The 25,524-nt window shown below is 38.8% G+C and overlaps 2 protein-coding genes and 1 long non-coding RNA gene across 6 annotated transcripts; 1 reads left to right on the forward strand and 2 right to left on the reverse strand.

The window, feature by feature from the left end:
* Positions 1-557: 557 nt before the first annotated feature.
* LOC116160598 lies at positions 558-1,728 on the forward strand. Of its 2 annotated transcripts, XR_004143260.1 has the most exons (4): positions 558-667; positions 1,232-1,304; positions 1,350-1,438; positions 1,494-1,728. It is a non-coding gene; the product is annotated as an uncharacterized LOC116160598 (long non-coding RNA). The 2 variants fall into 2 exon arrangements; XR_004143259.1 differs by having other exon boundaries at positions 571-1,304.
* LOC116160595 (general transcription factor 3C polypeptide 1) lies at positions 1,720-23,593 on the reverse strand. 3 transcript variants are annotated; one of them, XM_031473825.1, is made up of 13 exons: positions 23,090-23,593; positions 22,852-23,045; positions 22,666-22,802; positions 18,135-18,624; positions 17,937-18,090; positions 17,674-17,890; positions 11,433-15,926; positions 9,729-9,885; positions 9,444-9,679; positions 9,204-9,393; positions 9,069-9,156; positions 8,870-9,018; positions 1,720-3,123 (listed from the first exon to the last, which is right to left on the reverse strand). In XM_031473825.1, the coding sequence occupies exons 1-12, from the start codon at positions 23,523-23,525 to the stop codon at positions 8,873-8,875; spliced, it is 6,939 nt and encodes a 2,312-aa protein (XP_031329685.1). In that variant the 5' UTR covers positions 23,526-23,593; the 3' UTR covers positions 1,720-3,123; positions 8,870-8,872. The 3 variants fall into 3 exon arrangements, with proteins under 3 accessions (XP_031329685.1, XP_031329684.1, XP_031329686.1); XM_031473824.1 differs by lacking the exon at positions 1,720-3,123 and having other exon boundaries at positions 8,798-9,018; XM_031473826.1 differs by lacking the exon at positions 1,720-3,123 and having other exon boundaries at positions 8,798-9,018; positions 22,852-22,932; positions 23,090-23,214.
* On the reverse strand, positions 1,852-8,511 carry LOC116177496. Its single transcript, XM_031496524.1, has 3 exons — positions 6,663-8,511; positions 4,872-5,147; positions 1,852-2,216 (listed from the first exon to the last, which is right to left on the reverse strand). The coding sequence occupies exons 1-3, from the start codon at positions 8,509-8,511 to the stop codon at positions 1,852-1,854; spliced, it is 2,490 nt and encodes an 829-aa protein (XP_031352384.1).
* Positions 23,594-25,524: the final 1,931 nt, after the last annotated feature.

Consider the following 25,524-nt stretch of genomic DNA (forward strand, 5'->3'; position numbering starts at 1 on the left):
AAATATTGTTAAAAAACGAAATGTGTCTGAACTCGACAATAGCGATAAGTCCGAAAATAAAGGAGTAGGTATTGAGAGAATTAATAAATTTCAGTACTTGTGTAGTTAAAGATTTGAATAGTTATTTGTACAACTATTGTTGAAAATGATACTTCGGCCTCATTAATAAAACGGCAAATAAAATGTTGCTATTGTTTATAGATCGGACTAAACGCCATGAAAACAGATAGTACAAATCGTGAAAAAAGTAACACTTTCCATACGATTTTTTGTCAAAAAAAATCCGCTAATTCTCATCTAAAACAACACAAAATGAATTACTGGAATGCATACTTGAAGTATACTTATGAAACAAGTCTCCAAAGAAATTAAAGGGCTAGATTTGTTTCTGTCACTTGCATTATAAATATTCGAATTATACTCAAAATCTAAATAACTGGAATAATATGAAAATAAAAATTTGTAACTATTAAAATAATGGGGAGGGGGACACAATTTGGCACTACCTTCTACGCAGCTTACGAGCCGCCACTGTTGTTAGGTATGGTAATGTTACCATGCATTTGTAGCCAGAAAACAATTTTGAAAAAAATCAAGCTAAATATATTCGTTTAAAGTTTGTGCTAAAGTTCAAAGGCTACAATACACATTACAAATTACTCGTAAGGTAAAATTCAACTGACGAATTAATATTGTCTAATCTAAGGATTAAACCCTGATGAGCTTCAGTTTAGAAAATTTTTTGTTTAAATTGCAAGCCCTAGTTTCTCAAGCTCAGCAAATAACTATATTTTTTGTATAAATAATTATTTCAATGTGGCAATAACACAATAACAACAGTATAGTCTTAAGCAACCTTGAAAGTGAAACAAAACCTTGGAATTAATCCATTATTTAAATACGTGACCAACAACATCTGCAATAATTATCAATAATTCATGAGAGTATAAACGTAATAAAATACATCGTAAGGAACAATATACCTACTGATCTGTAGAAACTTTTTAAAATTCAACCCTCTTGCCTTTACAAGTTTTCACTGTCTCTCAGGTAGATACAATTTTCCATATCAATAGGCAGTACTTTATTGCATTAGACCTAATCTAAATTATCCACCTGTAAATAATACAATTACTACAAAGAGAAATATACAATAAATTGCAATAATGAATATACTAGCATTGTCAAACTATAAATCACAAGATCCTCTTACTTCCCTTTCATTAAGTAGGTATATAAGTTCTCTAAATCTACCTACCCAACAGTAAAAGAATTGAATTCACAAGATGAGATCTACAGTAACGGTAAGTACACTTTTCAGTTCACTGCAATATCAAACAATCCTACAGGCAATTTTACTTGTGGCTGCGATGCTATGCTGTGTCAATTCGGCAATTAAACACTACAATGGTTTTCCCATAAATCGACAAGTTAGAGCGTAAGTTCATTTTAAGTGTTCGGGCCAATTGCACAATATGTTTAAATATTTCTAGGGCTGAAGGACCAAAAAATGCTGATTTAGAAGGATCCGAAACTGGGTACGTGGTGTACCCATACCTGTACCCTTATGCTGCATATCATCATCCCGTCGTTTATCTTGGAAAGTGAATTATATCCAGTCCTAGTCTGGTGGACATCCTTTGGTAACAAATATTATGTCCAGATATCATTCCATATATCCTTGTAAATAAAATGAATTATAATAAAAATGAACAACATTCAACAATACCATATTAGCTATTATTTCGGATACTAATATGGACCACTTGAAGGTTTAATCTAGTCTGGCATGAATGAAGCTTACCTTTAACACCCCATCGTACACAACATTCTATAACAGGGGTCCAAGAACTATGATCCCTGTGGCACTTGGCTAACTAAATTTATCTCTTTCCCTTCTGGTTTCCTGAAATAGAGGAATGCAGCGAAACCGATCTTCCTCGTTCGCCATGTACTCCATTTGCCATCCCCAACCGTCTTTGTTTTGCCCTTTTTGAAGGTACCTATATTAGGCGTTACCTTTTCCATGATTTTCCTGCAAAATCCAGAAGGCTGATTCGGTATGGTCCTGCTGCCTTCGATATTAATATTAACTTTGGTGTCTTCCCCACTTCCGGATAAACGCCAGTGTAAAGACTCTTTTATCGATTTGGATCGTATGTCCGGTTTAGCCCACGTAATCGTTTTGACAACCAATACCAGTAATTTCCTGGCGGCTATTTTCGTAACAACTTAGTAACCCTTTGTCCCAAATATTTTTGTTCTTTAGTTTGTTTCGCTACGTGTTCAATTCCGTACGCCCCTCCTCCATTTTTGTTTACTCAACTTGCGTTAGAAACGTCTCCTCGCAAGAACCCACCTCGCGTCCTGTGTGATATTGGCCAATAAGCGGTCATTCCATCCTGTCTCTTGGTAGGCGCCCCTCGCCACTCGCGGTACTAACTTCCGCGCAGGTCTGCATTTCGTCCGTATCTGTTCTGCCACCTATCGCTCTCCAACTGTTCACTTTGTGTCTTATGCTGCTGGAGCAGAACGTCTATTATAGAGTTACAAGTGTCCTTGTGTGTAAGTGAGACTCACTTTCTGGCCCATTCATTATTATTGTCCCCCCTTTGGGGTTCTTGTGATTACGTTTCAAATCTAATTGTATAGCTAGGTTTCTTACTGTTTGTAATTAACCCAACGCCTAGTACATTTTTCTATTCAAAAGATTTATCCACCTCTGGTTATTAAATAGAATTTAACCCACACAAAAGAATCGAATCAATGAACTTAAAATTCCACTTCACAATTAATGAAAAAAATCACCAAAATCTTTTATTTGGGTTAGCTTGTCATTCATAAAACATCTGTTCAGCGTATAAACTTCCGTAGGTCGACCTTTTCAGGAATGTTAAGTTGACATTGATCGACTCGTATTTTTACATATTGCAAAAAATTCGAATAACTTACATTTTTCGATGAGTTGAAATTTTCTCCAGATTCAGTCGATTTTCTCCTTTTGAAAAGGAAGCGGCAATTCGGAAAATTGGACGGTGGAACACCTTGTGCAATACAATTGACCCTTTGTACCGTCTGGTAAATTTGACTGCTCGTTGAAAGTGAATTTTGAGAGACGCTTGACTGCTCAAGAACAAACTGACCTTTAGGTTTCTCGAAATTTAATAGTTAAAATTTTGATTTTTTCACTGTAATAATTCACCAATGTGCACAATAGCATTAATTAATCGTCTTTAAATTTTTTACCGGTTGCCGTTTAAATTAGAATCTTATTATCGCCCCATATAAACAAGATAGGCGCATAAACATAAACAATAAATTCATTGAGTTGGCGGCAGTTTTCTTTTGTAATGCGGCGATTCCCTGCAACGTTCGCGATAAAAATTGTCACGTACGATACGTGGTGTTTTAAATCTGCCGTATACCTCGATTATATGAATTCGACTTGCAACTTTCTGTTGAAAATGTTACGCGCTCTAAAAATGCCGCGGACAATTTACATAGATTCGCTTCGAAAGTTCAGCGAAGAATCCAATGTTACGCGAAATAAAATTACCGCATACAACTCACATAGTTTCACTTCGAAAGTTCGGCGAAGAATGCTTCTCTCCCACCCAGTTTTACTTGATGCAAAACAAGCGTCAGCTACGTTTTTTACACATGCAAAAGTATATTAGAAAAGCCGTCCCTCATGCTCCGTCATAGCGGTTTTTAGAACCGGTAACACTGTGGCGTTTTGACTCTTATCTGTTTGTAATTTGTGAAATCGAAACCGAATCTTTCTAAGCCTAAAGTGACCACCTGTTACAACCCACTCCCTTCTAAACAGACACAAACTATAACTACTGATATCAAAATCCTAATAACTTGCACCCGCTTTTTTAAAAATGACAGCTTTTGCGTACAGAATTTTTGCAAAATGCGACCACGATTCTCATGGATCGTAGATGAAAATACGTGAAAGCGGGGGAAATCGTTGGAGGCACTCTCCACCCCTGAAACATTACTTTCATGTTTTTGAACCTAAAAGAATGCACATCACAAAAAAGGTGAGCTACAAGGACAGCTGAAGGTAACTTTTATCACTCCCATACTGATATAGATAAAACCTTTAGAATAATAGTACATTATATATCAAGGTAGAGAAGTCCACTATTATTGCCTGAGCACCAAGATTACATCTCGAGGCGCTTGCGCCGAGGGGTGTAAGGTGCGAAGGCAATAATAGACTTCTCTACCGTGGTATATATACTATTTTTTTCACTACTAGCACTTGAAATCCTCTAAATTAACATATTATATTGATAAGAGAGTTAACGGTTGGACAGAATTGTTTGTTTCTTAATTTAACATGTCAATCAAGTACGTGGAAGTACAAGTCAAACAGGCCGTATTTTGTTCTGTCATTGAGATTTTTCAAAGAGTAATTTCGTTCGAATTTTTTCAAAATGTGATAATTTTAGGTATGTAATTTCTCTGGAAATTGCGAATGGTGGCAATTATTCGTTTTAGAGAACTTGTCTAAACGTTCATTGAGCGAAATTTCGGGTTGTGTTTTCTAAAAGTGACAGCGTGACAGTTCTCATTATTGACTACTAGTTAATAATAAAAAATTATTAACCACTTTGAACAAATGCCGAGAAAGCCTACTTTACAAGTGGAAAAAAGGTTAATAATCATGTCATCAGACGCTAGTAGTGAAAAAACGGTTTTATTCAACAAAATTATTGGCAATGACAATATAGGAAATGACATTAAAATAACATTACAAACTAGATTAGAATGAGGCAATAAATAATGTGTTTCTATATTACCACATTCATCCACACATCATTTTAAAATATAATCATTGTAACGGATTGGGAGCCTACGTTCCCTAACTGATCTTCGTGAAATCGCTTCGTCAATAAAATTCGATGGTGATTCAATTTGCTCTGCAGCCGATTGGTCTGAATCAGTAGTTACTGGCTGTTCTATTCTTTCACTTTCTGAATCCAAAAACGATCTTGGTTCGCCAACTTGCTCTACAGGTGATTGGTCTGAATCAGAAGTTTCTGGCTGTTCTATGTTGATCATATCCGGAATTCTTTCACCTTCTTGATTCAATGGTGCTAAGTGACGATTTGAAACAGTCGATTCACGACCATCTGCAAGGCGAACATAAGAGTAATCGGGGTTTACATGAAGCAGTGTGACTTCCTCCACAAGTGGTTGGTATTTATTGGAGCGATTGAATTTCTGCATTAGAACTTGTTCCGAATTCGTCAACCATGTTGGTAGCGAGACCCCATTAGAAGATCTTCTTGTATGTTTAAACATCCTCTCATGCGGCGAACAATTTGTAGCTGTGCACAGAAGGGATCGTATCGAATGTAAAGCTTGTGATAATACTTTTTCCCAATTATCTACTGATAAGTTCTTTGATCGTAATGCCAACAGGATTGTCTTCCAAAGGGTTCCGTTTAATCGTTCAACTTGACCGTTTCCCCGAGGATTGTACGGGGTAGTCCTACTTGTAGCTATTCCTCGTGAATTTAGAAAATCTTTTACCTCCGAAGAAACGAATGAAGTCCCTCTATCTGAATGAAGATAAGACGGCATACCAAATAGCATAAATATGTCATTAAGACATTTGATTACTGTCTTAGAGCTCATGTCAGCGCATGGGAAGGCAAATGGGAAACGTGAATATTCATCGATAATAGTGAGTATATACTTATTCTTCGTATTAGAAGGAACTGGTCCTTTAAAATCAATACTTAATCTTTCAAATGGCGAGGTAGCTTTTACCAAACCAGGACCAGGCGTAGCAGACCTAAAATATTTAGGTTTTATTTCTGAACAGACGCGACATGAATTAGTCGTTTTCCTGATTTCTTCTACAGAAAAAGGCAAATTTTTCGATCTCACCCAATGTGTCATTCTCGAAACACCAGGATGGCATAATGCGTCGTGTAAAGAAATGAGTTTATCAGAGCGAGTCTGCATATTAGCACAAACACGCGACAATGCATCTGCAACATCATTCTGCTTTCCTGGTCGGTACACAATATCATACTTGAATGGCGCTAATTCCAGACGCCAGCGCTGTATTTTCTCGTTTTTAATTTTACTTGATAGTTTATTATTAAACATGAAGGATACAGATCGTTGATCAGTAATAAGACGAAATGGTTTGCCAATGAGGAAATGACGCCATTTCTTTAACGATTCGACAATTGCATATGCCTCTTTTTCTATAGCAGCGTGGTTGTGTTCACTTTTATTTAGTGTTCTTGAGAAAAATGCAACCGGTCGGTTAGCCTGGGATAAGGTTGCCGCTATGGAATGATCCGAAGCATCTGTTTCGACAGTGAACTGCACGTTATGATCTATAGCGTTAATAGCTGATTTTGCAATATCAGATTTGAGCTCTTCAAAGCGTTGTACAAGTTCGTTCCCTAATGGAAAATTCTTTGTGTTTGATAAGGCGTGAACTTTTTCCGAAAATCTTGGTATCCATTTGCTATAGTGGGCAAACAAACCCATAACTCTTCGTAATGAAGGTAAATCATGGGGCGGCGGCATACTAATAAGTGGTCGAAGGCGGTCGGGATCCGGTCTGATTACATGATCCTTTATATGATAACCCAGGATATTAATTGCATTTTGAGAGAACTTACTTTTTTCTTTGTTAATAGTCAGCCCATATTTGGAAGCGGCTGCCATAAATTTCTCGAGATTCTTGTCATGCTCCTGTAAAGTTTTGCCGCAAATGGTTATATCATCCAAATAGACGTATGTTCCCTCCAATTCTTCCTCTCTAATGATCCAATCAAGAACTCCTTGAAAACTTGACACTCCATTAGTTACACCAAACGGAATTCGGCGAAATTGATAGAGGTTTCCGTGCGCTTCGAAAACAGTATATAGTCGTTCTTCGGATAAGATTGGGATCTGATGGTAAGCACTTTGCAGATCGATTGCACTAAATATAGAATAATTCGATATATTAGATACTAATTCTTCCATATTTGGAAGAGGATATGCGTCCAGCAGCGTATACCTATTTATTGTCTGTGAATAATCGATTACAAGACGCTTTTTATGAGTTGCATTCTTCGTAATTAAAACTTGAGCTCTCCAGGGAGAGGTGCTTTCTTCGATGATCCCTTCCATCAACAGTTTTCGTATTTCTTCTTTTATAAATTTCTTGTCATCTTCGCTATACCTTCGAGACTTTATAGCAATAGGTTTGCAATCAGAAGAAATATTTGAAAATAAGGGTACCGCAGGTACAGAAGCTGCCGCAACTCCACACACTTTGATAGGTTCTTTCGTTCCACCAAAATTTAATTCAAGAGAAGAATGCTTTTTAAGAATATCGTGACCTATAATTAAATCAGCGCACAAATCCTTCACTATCAGTAAATGTAAATTTTGATAATCGTACTGGCCGACTTTAGCAGATACCCAGGTTTCTCCTGCAACTTGTGATGTTAGAGAGGTTGAAGCCATTGAAATACATTGGTTACTAGGTTTCTTTTTAAGTCGTAACAAATTAAAATACGATTCATCTATGAAACTCAAACTACTACCTGTATCAATCAGTGCTTCAGCTCGGACTCCTTGAATATATGCTATTACAGTTGCTTTCTTTAAAGAGCTGGGAGAAGCTGCTACAATACCTATACATGCTGAAGTATTTTCTCCTCGTTCCAAAACTGCAGCATTATTTGGCTTATTACTGCGGCACACTATCGCGAAATGTCCCTTCTTATCACAAAGTTGACAGGATTGGTTGACAGCAGGACACTCCTTTCGGGGATGAATGCGTCCACTTCCGCAAAAGAGACATTTTCGTTTATTTTTGTAAGAGCTCTTGTAAGAGGGCGAAGCTGCGACGGTATGTTCCTCGCACTGATCTTCAGGCTGTGATACTCCTCCTCCAAGTTGTTGAACAGCGTTTAAGCCAATAACGTTGTATTGTTGGGAATTAATCTCTGCCATCTCTAAGGATAATGCTTGATTGTACGCTTCATCGAGGGTTAACGTCAGATTCTCGAGTAATCGCTGTCTTATCTTATTTGACTGGATTCCCGAAATAAATGCGTCACGTATATTGTCAGATCGATTAGTTTCGGCGTCCACGCTTTGAAACTGGCATTCTCTAGATAATAGTTTTAAGGCCTGTATGTATGCATCGATATTTTCCTCATTAAGTTGCTTTCTAGTAGCTAGCATGTGCCTAGCGTAGATAATATTCTTAGGTTTGATAAAAATCGTATTTAGTAGGCTGATAGCAGCGTCATAAGTTGAACACTCACTGATATATGAGTATACCCTTGAAGACACATGATTGATTAGCAAATTCAACTTACTGGGTGCAAAAAGAAGCAAATCTTCTTCTTCGGTCGGTGTATATGCCAAGAGAAAATTCTCAAAGGTTCGGAGCCAGTGCTCCCATTCCTTGGAGGCGGAACTAACTGATGGATCAATATCCAATCGAATGGGTTTCAGAAACTTTTCCATTATTTTATTTTGTTGAATAAATTGATATAGATAAAACCTTTAGAATAAACGGTTTTATTCAACAAAATTATTGGCAATGACAATATAGGAAATGACATTAAAATAACATTACAAACTAGATTAGAATGAGGCAATAAATAATGTGTTTCTATATTACCACACATACCGAGGAGGGGGGCAATTGAGTTCCGTAAATAGAAAATTTCAATTAAATCTGCCTCATTTTCATCATAAATTCGTGAACCAAGATGGAGAGTCATCATCAAAATAGAAAACTCTCCTTGCATCACTGAAGTAAGAGAGTGTATTTTTTGTACGTATATATACAATTTAATTACAAAAAGCTAATTTTACTTACTAACTAAAAAGTGCCATGCTTTTCAGAGACATCCGTTGGGAAATCAAATTCCTTCAGTTTTTTATTTAACAAAGCACCAAATTTGAGAATTGCTAATTTGTCAGTCTCAATATAAATGTCTTCGAAATCATCCAGAATTGTTGCTGGAACTATAAACGATAACTGATTAATCAATTATAGACCAACTTATTTCAGTTACCAGGTTCAACTAAGGTAAGATCTGACAATAGCGAACACCTGCTTGGTTTAAAAGTCATCAGTCTAATGCAGCCAATTCCTTGCAAGCACTTGAACAAAAATATTAAGCTTGGTTAATGAGCAGTGATTGACCTACCTCAAGTAAGTAGTAAATGTCAACAGGCTTTAAATAACAAAGGTGGGTACTGATGCATGTAAATAACATGCTTGCTTCCGCGAGACAGTAACCGAGCACAGTTGTCAACCATTTCTCAAATATCCGCAAATTTAACGTCCCGTCTATTCGTGCCCATGGTCTAATATGCAGTTTAATTTCCGTGTAAGAGCTGAAATTATCTTATAAGTGGCACATCACAAATACAACAACTATGCTTACTCTAACGATCTAGCTAAGGTAGGAAGGTCCACTTCTTGTGATTCTTCATCTTTAGATACTTTTAATTTCTGCCTATCATTGTCTTCCAATGTACAGCTTTCCACAAGCCACGATTTCCTATGCTTGTAGTGAACAAACACGGTGTAGATTATTCCCGCTCGTAGAATAACGTTCATTTCTACCAATATGTTCAGTAAAGCCACCAGTTTGGTATCGTCCACATTCAAAAAGTGTTTCTGTAACGCACACAAGACTGAGAAGGAAGTTGGGAGCGTAGGTTTATACCTTTAATTCTCTAACCGATGCTCCCACTACGTGTTTTTTTGAGATGAAATCAATTAAATTATCTACGATTGACTTATCCTCCGTGCTGCATCCTAAGCTCTCCAATTTAATTCCAATTTCACTACTTTGGGGAAGAGCGTCACTTAAGATAATGTCCCTGAAATGGCTCGTAGTAAATAATTTGCTTGTCAGCTCTATACTCGATTCCATTTAACTATAGTTCATTTCACTTTAGGTTTAGAATATAGGTGTTGGTTTTGATGCAAGCTACATTTCCTATATCAAAGTTATGTACACATGACTTTGTGCTTGTGTTTTGTAAAATCAGGGTTATAAATAAAAGGCTCTTGACAATAATTTAGATGAGTTGTCCACTTTTCCTTATGTTAGTTTTCCGCTTATGCCTCAGCATTACTGTAGTTTATGGCCCAAAGTCTTTAAACTTGCCACGCCTGTTGCAGCCCCATAGCCAGAATGAAGTAGCAGGAGTGGCCGGTATTTTTCTAGGGGTGGTTCAAGAAGTTTTTGATAATTACCTCCCCTGTAATTTTTGTAAAGGAACCATTAACCGTAATTTCCAGTGGGAACAAGACCACGTTCTAGGTGGGGCTCAGCTCCACCTGGCCACCCTTTGGTTACGGGCCTGGCCTTTTGGCTTGGGAACTATAGGGTGTATCTGCCAAGTTAGACTGCTGCACGTGAAACAAAAGTCTTAATCCTGATCAGCTAGTCAGAATATCAGATGATCTATGATTATTATTACGAAAAATTGCCCTTGCAACAATTGGTACAAACTCAAGGCACTTCTGGGACTAGAGCCTTTACATTTAGCTGTGGGGGCAGACACAAGTGGAAGGCTTACATACGGCTAAACAATTGGGACAAGTGAAAGGATCGAGGCAGCCTTGGGCAAGAGAAGATCTGGGAGGAAACCCATAGATCTGATCCCCTCCTTGCAAGAAGGGATGCAAACCGGGCTGCCTTACTAAGACCAAAGAGTTATAAAGTCATTCACCCAGACAGGGAGCAGTGGCTGAACTCGGATTGCCCGTTCCTTAAACCTGAGGGGCTCATGTGGTTCCTAACAGAAACGGGAACGGGCATGGGTATACACCTAAGATCATAACTCATTTATAAAAGATTCCGAAAAAAGTCTTAGTGCAAAATTGTACACAATTACCGTCGTTTACCAGTGGCGTATCAAACTTGCATTTTTTTAAATGGAACACCCTATATTTTATTACCGATTTGGATCAGTGGAAAATTTATAGCTTTGGCTACCCAGAGGTATAATTTGTTTATGGGGGTGCCATTTGAAATTTTAAAAAAATATGACATTTGACGAAGGTCAATCAAAAATTTTATTTTTTCGGTAGGCACAATGAGTAAGTGTTCTGAGTGCAGATTTAGCTGACAATGAGCTTTCTTAGGACGAAATTTCTCGGAGCGAATTTTGACACAGCCAAGGAACTATAGACTCGATGAGAAAGTATTTCAGCAGGTTGCAAATTTTTCTAGAACACATATTCCTGGAGCGAACTTATCGGAGGGTAAGTTTTTTGGCGGATGCAGTACTATAACAAGCAAAGGGTATGGCAATCCCAACGAAAAGTAATTTTGACAATTCGAACAACCACAAATATCAATACCATATTCTAAGTAAAATGAACTGTGGCAAAATATCATGCATTATGATCAACTTACTTTTGTACTTTCCTCAAAAGTCTTTTGCATACCAATGGATGTTCAATATGTAAATAACTAAGGCTTTCGTTATCCTCAAAACGGTCTAGTATTAAATTGGTATCCGGACAGATAATTAAAAAGTGCTGATGTAATCTCTCCAGTCTTTCTTCGTCTTCATCCAGGTCTGGAAACAAACCAGTCACCAGTAGCCGTGACAAATTAATCGGATTAGGCACTCTTCGCTCCTCTGGATCACAATCAGCGACCATTTCGTTCATAATCTGCTCGATGGACAGCTCATCGTCCATCAAGTAGTGTGCTTTACCACCGCTCGAAAGCTCTCCTTCGGAATAGTGTACCAATTCGACATCCTCCGGCGCCTCCGTGTCAGTTTGTTGAATATCAACGACCCCAGTCGCCTTAGGCAAATATCTCTCTAAAAGATTATCCCCTTCGCTTTGCATCTTATCATCCTTCTGGGACGAGTTTGCCTCATCGTCTTCTTTACTACTCAAAAGTTTCTCCAGTTTCTTCTCGTAATTCTCGAAGCTTTCGCTTGAGGCGGGCGTCGTTGTTTTCAAATTTTCCGTCTTGCCGGAAACTTGCAAATGCTGTTGATGTATCTCCTTATTGAAGGAGTCCAATATTTTTTGCCCTTCCTCAGTTGTAATTTGCGCGTTACGCTTCTGTTTCTTATCGCCTTTCTTTGAACAGCTTTCGTCATCAAACAGCACGTGTCTGAAACTGTAGTCGATGTCACTGTTAGGTTCTGAATGGTCTTCTGATAAAAACCACGACTTCAAAAATCTCTGAATCATCGGAACTCTGTTAAATTGCCTCTCGTTACCCTCGACTTGGACTTGTTGATCTTCTTTGAAAAACGTGCCGTTTTTAATTAAATGTAGCATTTTCTTATAGCGAATCGCCAATTCTCGAATTAATTCTGTGTGATCGGTAATGGAGGGATTGAGAATTAGGACCTCCTTCGGAAAATCAATGGTAAAGTATGCCTTCACTTGGGTTGCAATTTCGGATAACCCAATTCCGTGACCTTGCGAGCAACATTCCATCGGCAATCCGTTGCGCGTTCGATCCGTAAGCGCCTCACGATGCTTTTGAGTGCCGAGAAACATTTCGTGCGCATCCAGAAATAATTCCACTGGAAACTTTGTAATTTGAATATAATTGTAGTAAAACGAGAAATGGAAAAGCTTGGATGTTACGGGAATGCCTTTGATGTCATGCTGTTGCTTCTTTGAGGTGAACCGTTTCACTGCGATTACCATCTGAGAGTTGCGCAATTCGTTTACTGCGGTTTTCAGGAGATCATCGGAATAGTTTTGATAGACGCGGAAAAATTGGTAAATGCAACTGATGTCGTCCGGTTTACCCGCAACCGTACTATGAATGATAGATTTAATAGTGTCTAGAACAACGTCGTTTTCAGTCACAGGAAAGGAACTTTCGGGGTATACCTGTGGCGTTTTATTCGATCGAGTTGAAGGTTCTAAGCTTTCATAACCCAGCACGTCAAGCTGCCCCTGTTGATCTGGGTAGGATTTTTTCCTTGCTGAATCATCATTTTCCGAATGTTTGGGCTCTACATGCGTAGTAAGATTAATTGCTTCGAAGATATGCTGAAGTTTATGTTGGTTTTTGTGGAAGTAGGCTACTAAAAGTACAAAGGCGCCTTTTAATTGTTTATCTGCCAGACTCCTCCCTGCTTGCACATGTTCGTAATACCTTTGAAAATACTTCCTAACAAAAGGAATGTGTGTTAAAGTTTTGGATATTTGTTGGAGATGTTCTTGTTGTTCGACGGACCCTAACAGTACGTTAATACGCCTCTGACAAGCACCGGATGTTTTATTGCGGCTGGCTCTCAACAACTGGTGCATAGTGTCTCGAATTACAGTATAATGCACAATTTGCTTGCGAAAATTTGGACAAAGAAATGAGGATATGATTTTACAAATATGCAATAAGCGATCTTCTTCACCTGTCCACTCCGAACGGCACTGTTTCAAATCGGCCATCAGTTTTTTATCCACAGAATCATAGCCTTTCCGTTGATCCTTCCTGTCTGCTCGAATCTTTACTTTACGTACAATAAACCTTTTAGATTGTCGGGCTAGCTTTATCACTCGAGTTTGCGGAATCATTTGAAACTTGGCCAGTTTCTTCTTTTTGGCCAAAATTCTTTTCTCTGACTGTCGAGGGGGAGGTCTACGACCTGAACCCCAAATCCAGTTCCGTTTAATGTGCGACCACAGTGCGGAGTCCAATCCGGCAGCGCCACGTTGGTCGCCAGGCAAAACTCCTTTGTCATTCAGTATAACAGATTCAGTAGTTTGGGGCTTCACTGCCTCCACCATAGAAGCCTTCGTTTCTAAATGCTCAATTGTAATGTAAGTACCAACAACAGCGTTACGCAGTCCCAGTTTGGTATGAGCACATATACTCCACATTTCATACCAGTAAGATTCCACGTCCGTGATGGAATGGAAGTGAAACAATTTCCTTGTATACTCCTTCTCCTCTATGTAATGATATCCTGAACTAGACGTAATTGTATCCAGTAGGGAGGCGTTTCGATTTAAATAGATGAAAACCTGATCTTTTTCCCTTAATTTCTGTGGACCAAACTGTAAAAGTCCAATATAACACAATTTGCACAATGTTTCATGTATGGCAAACAAATACTTCCTCTTGTAAATAAGCCCGGAACGCAATTGGCTGGGTAAATGTTTCAGCAGATAAAATTGTTTAACCGGATGCTTTAAGTACGTCGATAGTTCAGGTATGACAAATGTAACATTACACAGCTTTAAGAAGATGACTAAAGGTAAACGTAATAAGATGTCACACACCAACGCCCATCCTTCCGGCCACCCACTGTGGCAAGGTAATGGCGACATAAACATTTTCCAACTAACTCCCCTACAATATACAGGCGGCATTTCTTTGACATCATCTTCATTTAAATGAATATCAACCTCAGCCAACATTTCCGGTACGTCACTAACTTCCCGCGAGCTTGGGTGGGTGTAAATGAGATAGAAGAGAAGCTCGTGCAATGTACGCATTCGTACAAACTTAGGCTGGTATCCGTACTCCTTTCCAGAGTTTCGATCATACACATAATCCGGCTCTTGCTCCGACAGCTGTTTTAGCTCACCAACACTAGTCGACACCTGAGTTGTTTCAAACAGAGGCACCTTTTCCACTATGGATGCACGTGGTGTGGAGACAGAAGGTTCTTTTTTATGAACAATGAAAAACTTCATCTTGAACTGTTCAATAACTGACTCTATGATGCTGTGGTGAACATCTAGAGAAGGATCACATAACACAGTAACCATACGTTTGATCTGCGGAGATTTTAGATAAATTTGTAATATCTTGATATGACCTCCGCGAACTAACCGCGTGTAAATGCGCTGGAAGGACTTACGATCCGCTTTAACGTTGTAACCCTCCTCTCTGTCTTGAGCTTGAATTGCCTTATGCAACCTGTAAATGTCGGTGATCACTAATTCCTGATGAACAGCATTCAAAATCCAATTGGCCCGCTTCATAGTGCGTATCGTCGCATTATTCTCCTTGACGTATAGATCACAAGTAGTAAACTCTTCCGGTTTAGTAGACATCCACACTGATACATGTATGCCATCATTGTCAACAGACTGATACGCTAATGTCGGATTAGGCCCCATGTATATTTCTTTAATCACAACCTCAGCGCCATCTTCTTCCTCTGCTGCCTTCTGGTTACTACTGCCACCCTTTTGTTGTGGTGATGGTTGAATTTCGATGGCTACTTTACTTATGCTAGGGTGGTCTTGTTCAAATTTTTGAAGCTCTTTTGATGAAAGTTGATTTTTGCACAGATAGTGTTTTCGGGGTGCTAACTGAATAACTCTGTACTCCAAACTGATCATAAGCCGCTGTGATAATTTTAGGACCTTGTATAACAGTTTGCGATAACTTTCACTCAAGAGCCCATCATAATTTAGAGGACAATTCAAACTTTCATACATTGCCCTGACATCACCGATCTCCGATAAATTTTTCTCTTTGAGAGTTAAACAAAATTTGGTCAACCTTTTTTTTCTGACTTCTACATCGGAACATTGCGGCTTTGCGCATGATTTAATTATACCTTGACAAATATCGCGTGGCAAACTAATTTCGTTATTAAAGACATATCCATTCGGTTGATCAGTGTATCCATGTTCATTTTTATAAGTGGCCATCAAAATCGCCATACTTTCTGTATTTTCCTTCTTCTGCTTATTTTGTTGACGTAACTTTTTGATGAGAGTGTAATTATCGTCGGGAACCATTAAGTCGGGCTGTTGGGGAATATGGGAGGTAGCAAGGTAGGTTGGCTCTACTTCGAGCAAATCGGACAAAAAATTAATCGCATCGACCTCAAGCTGTTCTTTTTCCCTCTGACTTTCTTGGTTTGCTACTTCCAAATTGTAGGGGCGAAAACTGATTGTGCGATACCTACAGAGTAATAAAATATGTCAAATATTTTTGCAAGACAATTCTAAAAGTTTTATTATACGCCACAAACCACAACAAACGCGTTTTGTTCGTTTGAAGAATGACAACAAATTTAAAAAATATAATACATTTTGAAAATATCGTCATTTAGAGGTGCCAAGCTGAACAATCAAGCAGTTAGTGCAACTGTGAGGCCTTGTATTAAGGTTCTCTTGTTATTAAAAGTGAAAAGTTTGTAGCATCTGAAGAGCCATCGGCAACTCGTCATTTTATTCATCAAGTTAATGTTGTTTGTCATTGATTAGTTTTGTGTACAGAATCTGTCAGTGTTTGTGTGTGAAGTTAAGTGCACCTTGTTATCTTTGCAGTTTGCACGACCAGATTAGTAAGAAGTCGGAATAAATTTTTGTCATTGTTAATCAATTAATTGTGTGTTTATTCGAATCCTTTGTGTGATCCGGATCGAGTTTTCATGTCAGATTTTTCTTCTCGTGTCCAAGAATTGTGTCAGGTGTTAATTAAAATTTGTGTAGTTGATCCTTTAGAATTTTCGTAAGTGATCGAGGATACTGAGTCTCCCAAACCATTAATTTAGGGTAATATTGGGATTTTTCTTTGTAGCAGATGCTGGAAGTGTACGAGGAGATGTTAAAAAGAGAGGTACTAAAAATTCTGTTTAGTGTTCTGTGGTCAGTGTAGTTGACCACATTCCATTGCACACAGCAATCCTTTAACATGAAAATAAAGCTACCAACATGGAAATAATACTTTTAAACAACTAAGGGCCAATCTTTCCATCTCTCGTTATTTGGCAAATAAGTAAGTTACCAGTTTCACCTTTTGCTGTTGAAACCTTTGGACCCTGGTGTACGGAAGCTCTGCAGTTTGTGAATACTTAGACAGAGCTCGGTACTGCTCGCGAGGTGCTCGGCGCTCGAGCGCGTTTTTCTGCCCACGAGCGGTTTTTCCGCTCATGATCGTTTTTTTCCGCTCGTGAGCGCTTTTTAACCGCCCTCAAGCGCTGAATGATTAACCGCCGCTCGCGAGCGTTTTTTCCGCTCACGAGCACTTTTCCCGAGCACGCGCGACAAACCGCTTGAGCACTTTTAAGAGTGCTCGGAACTCACAAGCGGTTTCGCGTTGCAAAACAACTCGATGCTCGCGAGCATATTTGAGAAAATTAGAGCGCTCATCGCTCGAGCGGTTTTTTAGAACGCTCGACCCAGCTCTGACTTTAGGGAAGAAATTGAAAAATGTTCGAAAACCTTCCTAATTCAAAAACTTAGTCGGGCCATTCAGCGCGGCAATGCTGCAATCATTTATCGCATGAGGCATTAAAGAAATCAACTAAATTCGAGAAACGCCCTCTAGGTGCCAAACGATAAGAAATAGCTGAATTCTGTTCACACCAGTTATTTTCTCTCTAAGCTCCAGACACTTAGGTGCATTTTTTCTATCTGTTAAAATAAAGGGCGTTTCCATGAGAAAGTGTCGTTTTTGAGTTTCGAGTTTCTTTCTAAACATATTTAATAGGTCGGTTGTTATCCCATTTGTGATACTGCCATAATTTTCAAAACTCAATATTATTGGATAGAAGTTAGAGGAATGGAAATAACTATAGGTTTATAAGTTTGCCACCAGATGTTGCTCCCTTTGTTTTAATTGTATAGTTTAGTATAGTTCAGCATACAGCACAGTTAAGCAGATCTTATTCTGTAAAATATGTATTTGTCCGGTAGGTACTTACTTAATTTGCCTTTGTCTGCCAATATCAATTTTAACACCATCAACCAGCTTTAAATTGACAAGTTGGTTTACAGCCGCACGCGTCGTGTAAAAATCCAAACCTTTACACACAAGTATATCTTTTATTGATCTGCCTTCACGGCCCCCTAATTTGATGAAATCGTAAACTTGGTGCAAAATGGGAATTTTATGCATCAATTCCTGTGTCACTTCCTCATCTAAAATTGCTCCTGTAAAAAATTGAACTATCTCACTGAAATTCACCTGACGACTCCTCTTTCGCTTCATCCTCATTCCACGCGCCTGAGACGTTAACGTTCGGATTTACTAATTCTAATGTTCGTACTACTCGCTCCTTGTTGCTGGAAGTAATCCATTTGGACGAATCATTCGGATAAAGGTCTCGACTGAAACATGGCTAAAAAATAATTGTTACTTACTATTAAACAAATTTTACCATACCATGTCAGTCTTGACAAAACGCTGGAACTCGGGCAATTTAAACAGCTTTTTTAGAGCGACAGGATAACCAAAAATTTCTTTCGCCTCGGCGTATTCAATGCGATATCCTGGTTTGTTACGCAAAACTTCCACAATCTGTTGAGTCATTACTTCGGTCTTGGTCTTTTGTTCATTATAAAACCTGTATAGATGCAGCAACGTTCCGCTTATGTGGTTGCCGTATAGAGTTTTTATATTAAACGGTTGTTTCATTATTACATTGTTCTCCGATAGAATCTTACGATTGTAAAACAGCGTTTTTGGGTCTTTGCTTATCACTTGCAATGAAACTTTTCCCTGAGTAATCTCTCCAAATGTTCTAGAACGGCCGATACGCTCAAGTAGACAGTACTGAATCGAGCTGAATTCCACATTGGGATCAACCAGTCCATGTACAATTGCTTTTTTTCTACAACGCTGTGTTCCAACCAGGACCAACTGAGATCCATAACTGAAATGATAAAATGCAATGTTAAATCTTCTAACTTCTAACTTCTGTGGCAATATCTGTATCAACCGTAACTTAGCTTTAACAAATTAGTCATTTGCAAAAGGTGAGTTCAGTTTAATCGTCCACTCCGACGTTTTCATTGTATAAGGAAGAGTACTTCAGTCATAACTTTAGCGCATTTTCCATGAATTGATCAGTATGTACTTCTCCAAACGTCATGTAACAGACTTTATGTACAAAGGAAAAAAGTAACAGCATAAATATTCTTGTAAATAAAAACCTTAGCATTGGGCAGTCGGGCCATAATAGCGCCTTACAAAATGAGTTGGAAAAAAAAGGTCAAAGTCGAGGCGCTGCTATAACCTTCCAGATGGCGTTAGCGGTTACCGAAGAGGATTAGGAAGGCCATATTCTTCAAGTGAATTAATGAACTCGAAAAGATAATGGTTGCATTCGGTACAGGGGAGGGACCATGCATATCAGCTGTTCCAACCAGGCTACAGTAGTATAGTTTGGAAAGGTTCATCAACGCTAAAACCGATCAATGATTTAGATTCTGGGACAAGTAGTGGAACTGGGTAAGATAGTGAAGCGCCTAGGTAAAGAAAACTCGGGTGGTAGGAGTACCCTAAAGAGCAACAGTCGGTTGGCATCGCCCACATATCAACTTTTCCATGGTCATCTTCAAAACCATAGGGACAAGATGACAAGGAAGCCGCCAAATGAAATGAAGGTGAAGCAAACAATGTCTCCACATGAACATGAGGCTATATAGATTAACTTTCATCACTCAAAAGCTACCTGATTGCAGTAGTCCAGGAACCAGAACCGTCCTTAGGGTGGAGCCCCTACGACCTCTCGCTAAAAAAAATAAACCCATAAAGAGCGTCTAAAAAAGCGGCAGAGCACCTTTGTGTGACCCCAGGGAGTCATTGGATTTGACCCATTTTCAATTGGCTTGTTACATGTGATATATATATATATATGTTAGCTGTGCAAAGTTTGAACTAAATAGGTCCAAGCGTTTGACAGTTATCGCGTTCACGGACAGACGGACACCATCGACTCCTCTATAAAGCTTACATCGCTTTGCTCTGTCGCTTAATAAGTAAAAGTTTTGGTGAAAATAATGTAATAACTACAGATATAGGTACCTAAAATATAGTCTCATTACCTGCGCAATAGGTGCAATTATTGATTCATTACCAAACCTATGAACGTAGAAGAGAAGAGAAGAGACAGAATATGTTAATTAAATTAATAATTTGCAGATGCCAGGATTGAAGAAAACCTACAAATCAATGGAAATTAGTAAGTAATTGGAATTATTTACTCACAAGTAAAACTTCTCATAAAACTTAGTATAGTAGGAAGCGGGCTTGAGTTGATATAGCAGCGGTGACAGATGCTATTGAAGTTTTGCGGCATGCTAATCGTTGGACATTTATAAAACAAATTAGTACGGGGAATTGGATAGGAAAAAGTAAGTGGCGATCTCGAAATTCTGGTAGGAACATTGAAACAAAGTCGGGACGTTAAGTAGGGACAATCTCTTTCCTTTCGCCCCATGATAGTCACTAAAAGTGCTTAAAATGACGATTTTTTTTACGAAATATAATTTTGCAAAAATTTCCGGGGGTGAGCCGGACCCCCTCTCACCCGGAGGGTATTAAATGCCACCTCCCCCACCTCGGGAATCGTTGAAAAAAGGCCCCGCAAAAATATTTCGCTCCAGGACTCTCATTTGCTAAGGACGGCTCTACCAGGAACCCTGAGTATACAAAAAGTCACCAGGTCAAAGAAATTGGAAGTCATCCGCAGGTAAACCTAGGACCTGGATAGTAGCCAAAAAAGCATTACAACGCTGTGCAATATTGTTCTTCACAAGAGGCTCTCAAGGGCAAAAAATTGCACTGGGTGCCTTCTTAGATATCGAAGGGGCATTAGACAACACCTCTCTAAAGTCATTTATGAGAAGTGGACAAAACAGAGGAATCAACGTGGCAGTTTGCAGGTGGATTTCCTGAATGGTAGAAAACAGAAATATCCATACTACTGTCAACAAGAACACTGTGGGCGTACTTGCCGTGACTACAGTCTACAGTGACAGTGCGGTCATACGGTGGTGTTATTTTCTATTGCTAGTTGGGAGATCCGCCATGTTTTGGTCAAATACACAGGATTGGTGGAAATTAACTTGGAAACCAAAGTGATGAATTTATAATTGTGGCAGCATTATTGTACCCATAGCAAAATCTACTAATTCGGGTAAACCAATCAGCTTGATGATACATTAGAAAAAAACATGGCCGCCATGAAGGATTATGACCACACTGTCTTTATACAGTCACTGCCACTGTAGCCGTGACGAAGTGTCTGTAGGGAGAAGTACTATACCTACTACGCATGTCTCGAAGTCAAACTGACGACATAACCATGATAATACCGGCTTTATGGTTCAGTGGTAGAGCGTTGGGCTATAAATCCGAAGGTCGGGTGTTCGAACCTGGGTTGGCGTGAATTTTTCATCTGTTGCAGAGATGGGAATTACCTTAGACAACTTTCGAGCATTCTGCCAACTACTCCAAATTAGGTTTTCCTGCAGTTTTCCTAATTTGTAAGGTAAATACCGGAGTAGTATAGAACAACTTAAGACTTTCTGCAGACGCACCTCTAAAAAACATTATGCGGGTTACTCTGTAATTGGGCGCAAGCCTGTCGAGGGCCCAGAACAAGGGAGGGATAATAAATAAATAAAATAATGGTGTGCAGCAAATTTGAGAATCCTGTGTGCAACAGAATGCAAGCTGTTCAATTGATACAAGGACCCAATTACCAGGGAGGAACCCCATGGGAGCAGAGAGAACTTTCCATTACGGACCGCCTATTTCTGTGCAGAGCAAAGGCCCTGATAAGTGACACTAGACAAGACTTTGACCTTTAAATAACATTATGACAAAATCTATCAGGGCACTATGAACCTGTGTAGACGAATGTTCGGGAAAAAATGGAGACTAACGCCAAAAATGATCCATACATATAGATAACAATTACTAAACCCATCATTACATATGCAGCCTTGAAGTGGTGGCAACGAGCCAAAACACAAGGTAAAATATAAAATAAACAGAGTTCAATGGTTAGCATGGTTTAGTCATAACAGGAAAACGTCGTCACAGGGCCCCATCTACACCTACAGGACAAAAGAACAAAACTGGTCGGAACCATCTACTATACCTATACCAATGTGACACATGAAGAAGTAGAGGTGTTGGAGTACATGGGGCGAAGAGATACAGGGTTAGGCATCTGGTATCATCTATTTATAATAGGGGGACTCACACACCGGAGCAACATAAAAATTATCGTATGCAATTGTATAAACCAACCAGTAATTTTGTTTTTTATCAAAATTTTTTTTCACTATTTTTTAATCTCGTAGGAGATTATTGAAAATAGGTGATACCAAATGCCCTGTATAAACTATTACTCAGTCTCGGCCGGATTTGGTGTTCTATACAGTACAGGGTGGTTCAAATTCGTGACATGTCACTCTTTAGTTGAGTCTTAAGAAAAAAATAAAAACAAAACAAATTTGAAAGCAAACATACCTAAAACGTTTCGAATTTATTTAAACAAATGCACTCCAACACATTTTTTAGCTACTTACCTACCTGTTTACATGAATCTTTTGCTACCATAGCTATCCTGCTAACCAGATTTAGCTAACTGCATGCTATACATTGCATAGATTGAGAATATTCTGGGGAAAGTATGGAGACACTGTGAGAAGTGAAAAGTTACCACTAAAATTAATCAGAAAAAATTCTTCTACAAAGGAAATAGTAGCATGCATTACAAAAAATCCCTCAGAAAAATTGCACCCAATAAATTGCATGCAAAGCGCCATAAAATAAAAGCCAAGCGAGAATTATTATTTTAATACACAGGATATAGGAAGCATGTCCCAAATGATTACAAACACATTACTAAAGCATACCAAATACAACAGCACATTTCAGTATAGACAGTAACACAAACCTTTTCTCCACTTCCTCTAAATACATGGAACGAACCTCATTACTAATATTAACACGAGTGTCAAACGACGAAGCCGATCCTAAAGCATTTTGTTCTTTAACAGGGCAAAATGGGTAGATATCCAATGGTGCTTCAACCTACAAATAATAATCAGTTGAATGAAGTAGTTACAAAAGTTTCACTCACAGGATCAATGACTTCGCCGAGTACGAGATCTCTATCTTTATACCGATCATATATGTGTAACTTCTCTCGAGACTCTTGCAGCTTAAAAAATTGAATATCATTAGAAAACCTTGCAATATTCCAAGCAAAATTTCGGATTGTGTTTGGAAGCGGATCCTTATATTTAAGAGTGAAGGAAATGCGAGTCCACAGTGCTACAAACATAATTTTAAACTGTTTACCGCAATAGTGAACTTACCCTCCAATGTAATTCCGTCTAAACCTTCCAATGATATTTCGTCTGTAACTAAACGGACGAAGTTAAAATGTGAGGTCTCCAAGTTGAAGGGATCAATCTTAGGGGTTGTGCCAACACCAAATTTTCCGGAGAAGGTGGAAATATTTGAGGACAGTTCATTGTTTGAATCGTCGGCCCATTCTTCCAAATCGTCTTCTTCGTCCGTGTTTTTAGGTCGTTTCTTTGAAGATTTAGACGGGGGCGGATCTACTGCTTTGGGAGTTTCACTTTTGGACTTTTTTGATTTTACTGTACTAGGACCTTGCTCATTTGGAGGGCCCTTTCGTTTTTTTCCCGTGCCTTTTTTACTATCCACTTTCGTAGCTGTGGGTTTACAAGTTTCTACGGATTTACGTTGCTTTTTCTTAGTTTTCACTTTTGCTGGCTTTTCAGACATCGTTACTGTATTATTATCAACATACAATCAGCAGGAAAAATATTTTTTTTAAAATTACAAAACATAACCTCAAGATTGATGTTATTTACCGTATTCCAGCCGTATACACAGTATTTGCACTGCCACAGACCACCAGCCACCAGCAGTAAATCTAAGTGTGACTCCCATCAAAGCGCATGCCCCATTTTTTGGGTTTGCAAAGTGCAAAGTGGTGGAAGGTTGAAACAGTAGAAACATGGATCCTTCCTAACATTTTGATTATTCATCACTTGGCAGAACTTACCCATGTCTTTTATAAATTCCAAGATGGTGGCTGCCCACCAACACGCACATGCAAGACTATACAATATATACTGATCCATTAGGATCTTCACACAAATTTTTTATAGTTTGTATTTAGTTTCAATAAGCCAATTACTCTGTACCTACTATTTAATATAAATAAAGAATTGAGAGACATGGTTTTGAAATGATGCAAGTGTCTATTTATTCTCCAATATTATGTGGCTAAATAAAGAAAAATACATGTTGATTTAATAAATTACCGAAATGAATGTATATGTACAATATCAAATAAATAATAATTACAATACAAATAAATTACAATGACTGAAACCTGCTGAAGAAATTTGTTGCGGTCGTAAGCACATCTGGGACTCCGTAAGTTGTATGCGGATGCACAATTGGACCCGTTGAAGCTCCAACGCTTATCGATGGGAGATTAACACTCCAACTTCCAAAAATGGTAAGGGCAAACTCGAATATTTGCCTCAAAATGCTAATTCCGACCAATGTAAAACCTCCCAGCTTTTGAATTTTACTTATAATAATGTTAATAATGGCACGAACTAAGTCCCAGTTTTCATTGATTAAAATTTGGAGGCGCGCCAATAATTCGTTCTTGAAGTGAATGAAAGATTCGAGGAATCGGAAGACTTCAACGTGCGGAATAAGAACGTGAGTGTTTACTGCAACACCTGGAAGTGGTACGGCTGCTGGTACTACGGGTGCTGGTACGACCGCTGGTGCGACTGCCAGAGGAGCTACATGGGCTGGTTCAGCTGGCAGAACAGGTGCACTGTACGAGTTGAATGGCACGTGGGCTTCATGAGGTAGCGACGCCAAATCGAACAGACTGTCGGAAACGTTGTCTTCTAAGGGTAACGAACGGAAATCGTTAACGTTAGATTCCGCAAATTCATGGTCGAAATCTCCACTATCAGCACGAGTTGGTAACCCAACAACGAAGCTTGTGGCAAAATAAGTAAGCTACACAAGAAGAAAATAAAATAAGACACAATGTAAAAAAAAGTAAAGCGAACTTACCAATACAAAACTTGCTAATTCCATTCTGGTGCTTCGTAGGTATTTCTGTGATGGAGACAAGTTGCGCAATGACCCTCTTGCAAAAATCTGTACCTTATATACAGCCAACACTGAATCATAATTGCAGTCATTTGCAATACCTCATTATGAAAATCACTAATTACGCTTTCTACCGATACGTCACTTTGGGAGTGTCCTTATTTAAGGAGAAAAATCCCTAAAGCGCTTATTTCATTCTTTGAAACCTCCCGGTAAATATTGTCGCAAAATGGAGACAAAATTCTTACTGATGCTACCCATGGTGAGTTGAAGTTGACATTAGGTTACATCGCTAATCCGTTATCATTCAACAGATTTTTTCGCTAACAAACGCCTTACCCGCTGAATCTCTTAGCAACAGCAATGAAGAGCGCAACGATACCGAAACTGCAGCATCGGGAATTCTACAGACTTTCGCAACTATTCCATTTCTACCCTCCGGAAACAGCGATGTACCCGATCTGACATCATTTCCATACGAATCGTCTCACGACATCGGCCCCTCCTACGGATTGCCACCCCAGCCTCAGCCTTCCTTTGGCGTCTCGGTCAACACCCAAGCGATTTTGGCACCGCAAGTAGAAATCGTCCGATTCATCGAGGCATTTATTCGATTGAAGAGCGAAGTTTTGGC

This window comes from Photinus pyralis, unplaced genomic scaffold, assembly GCF_008802855.1.
Source record: "Photinus pyralis isolate 1611_PpyrPB1 unplaced genomic scaffold, Ppyr1.3 Ppyr1.4_LG1, whole genome shotgun sequence".
Taxonomy (NCBI): domain Eukaryota; kingdom Metazoa; phylum Arthropoda; class Insecta; order Coleoptera; family Lampyridae; genus Photinus; species Photinus pyralis.

What these genes read in the sequence shown, in the direction of transcription:
- LOC116177496 (XM_031496524.1), bottom strand. Translation starts at nt 8,511, where the DNA reads ATGGAAAAGTTTCTGAAACCCATTCGATTGGATATTGATCCATCAGTT. An exon ending in GACTATTAACAAAGAAAAAA is followed by an intron (nt 5,148 to 6,662) that starts GTAAGTTCTCTC and finishes TTCGCCTTGCAG; the next exon opens with ATGGTCGTGAATCGACTGTT. An exon ending in ACGAAGATCAGTTAGGGAAC is followed by an intron (nt 2,217 to 4,871) that starts GTAGGCTCCCAA and finishes TTACGAAAATAG; the next exon opens with CCGCCAGGAAATTACTGGTA.
- LOC116160595 (XM_031473825.1), bottom strand. Translation starts at nt 23,525, where the DNA reads ATGTCTGAAAAGCCAGCAAAAGTGAAAACTAAGAAAAAGCAACGTAAA. An exon ending in TTAGAGGAAGTGGAGAAAAG is followed by an intron (nt 18,625 to 22,665) that starts GTTTGTGTTACT and finishes TTATCATTTCAG; the next exon opens with TTATGGATCTCAGTTGGTCC. An exon ending in ACCTTAGCTAGATCGTTAGA is followed by an intron (nt 9,394 to 9,443) that starts GTAAGCATAGTT and finishes AGATAATTTCAG; the next exon opens with CTCTTACACGGAAATTAAAC.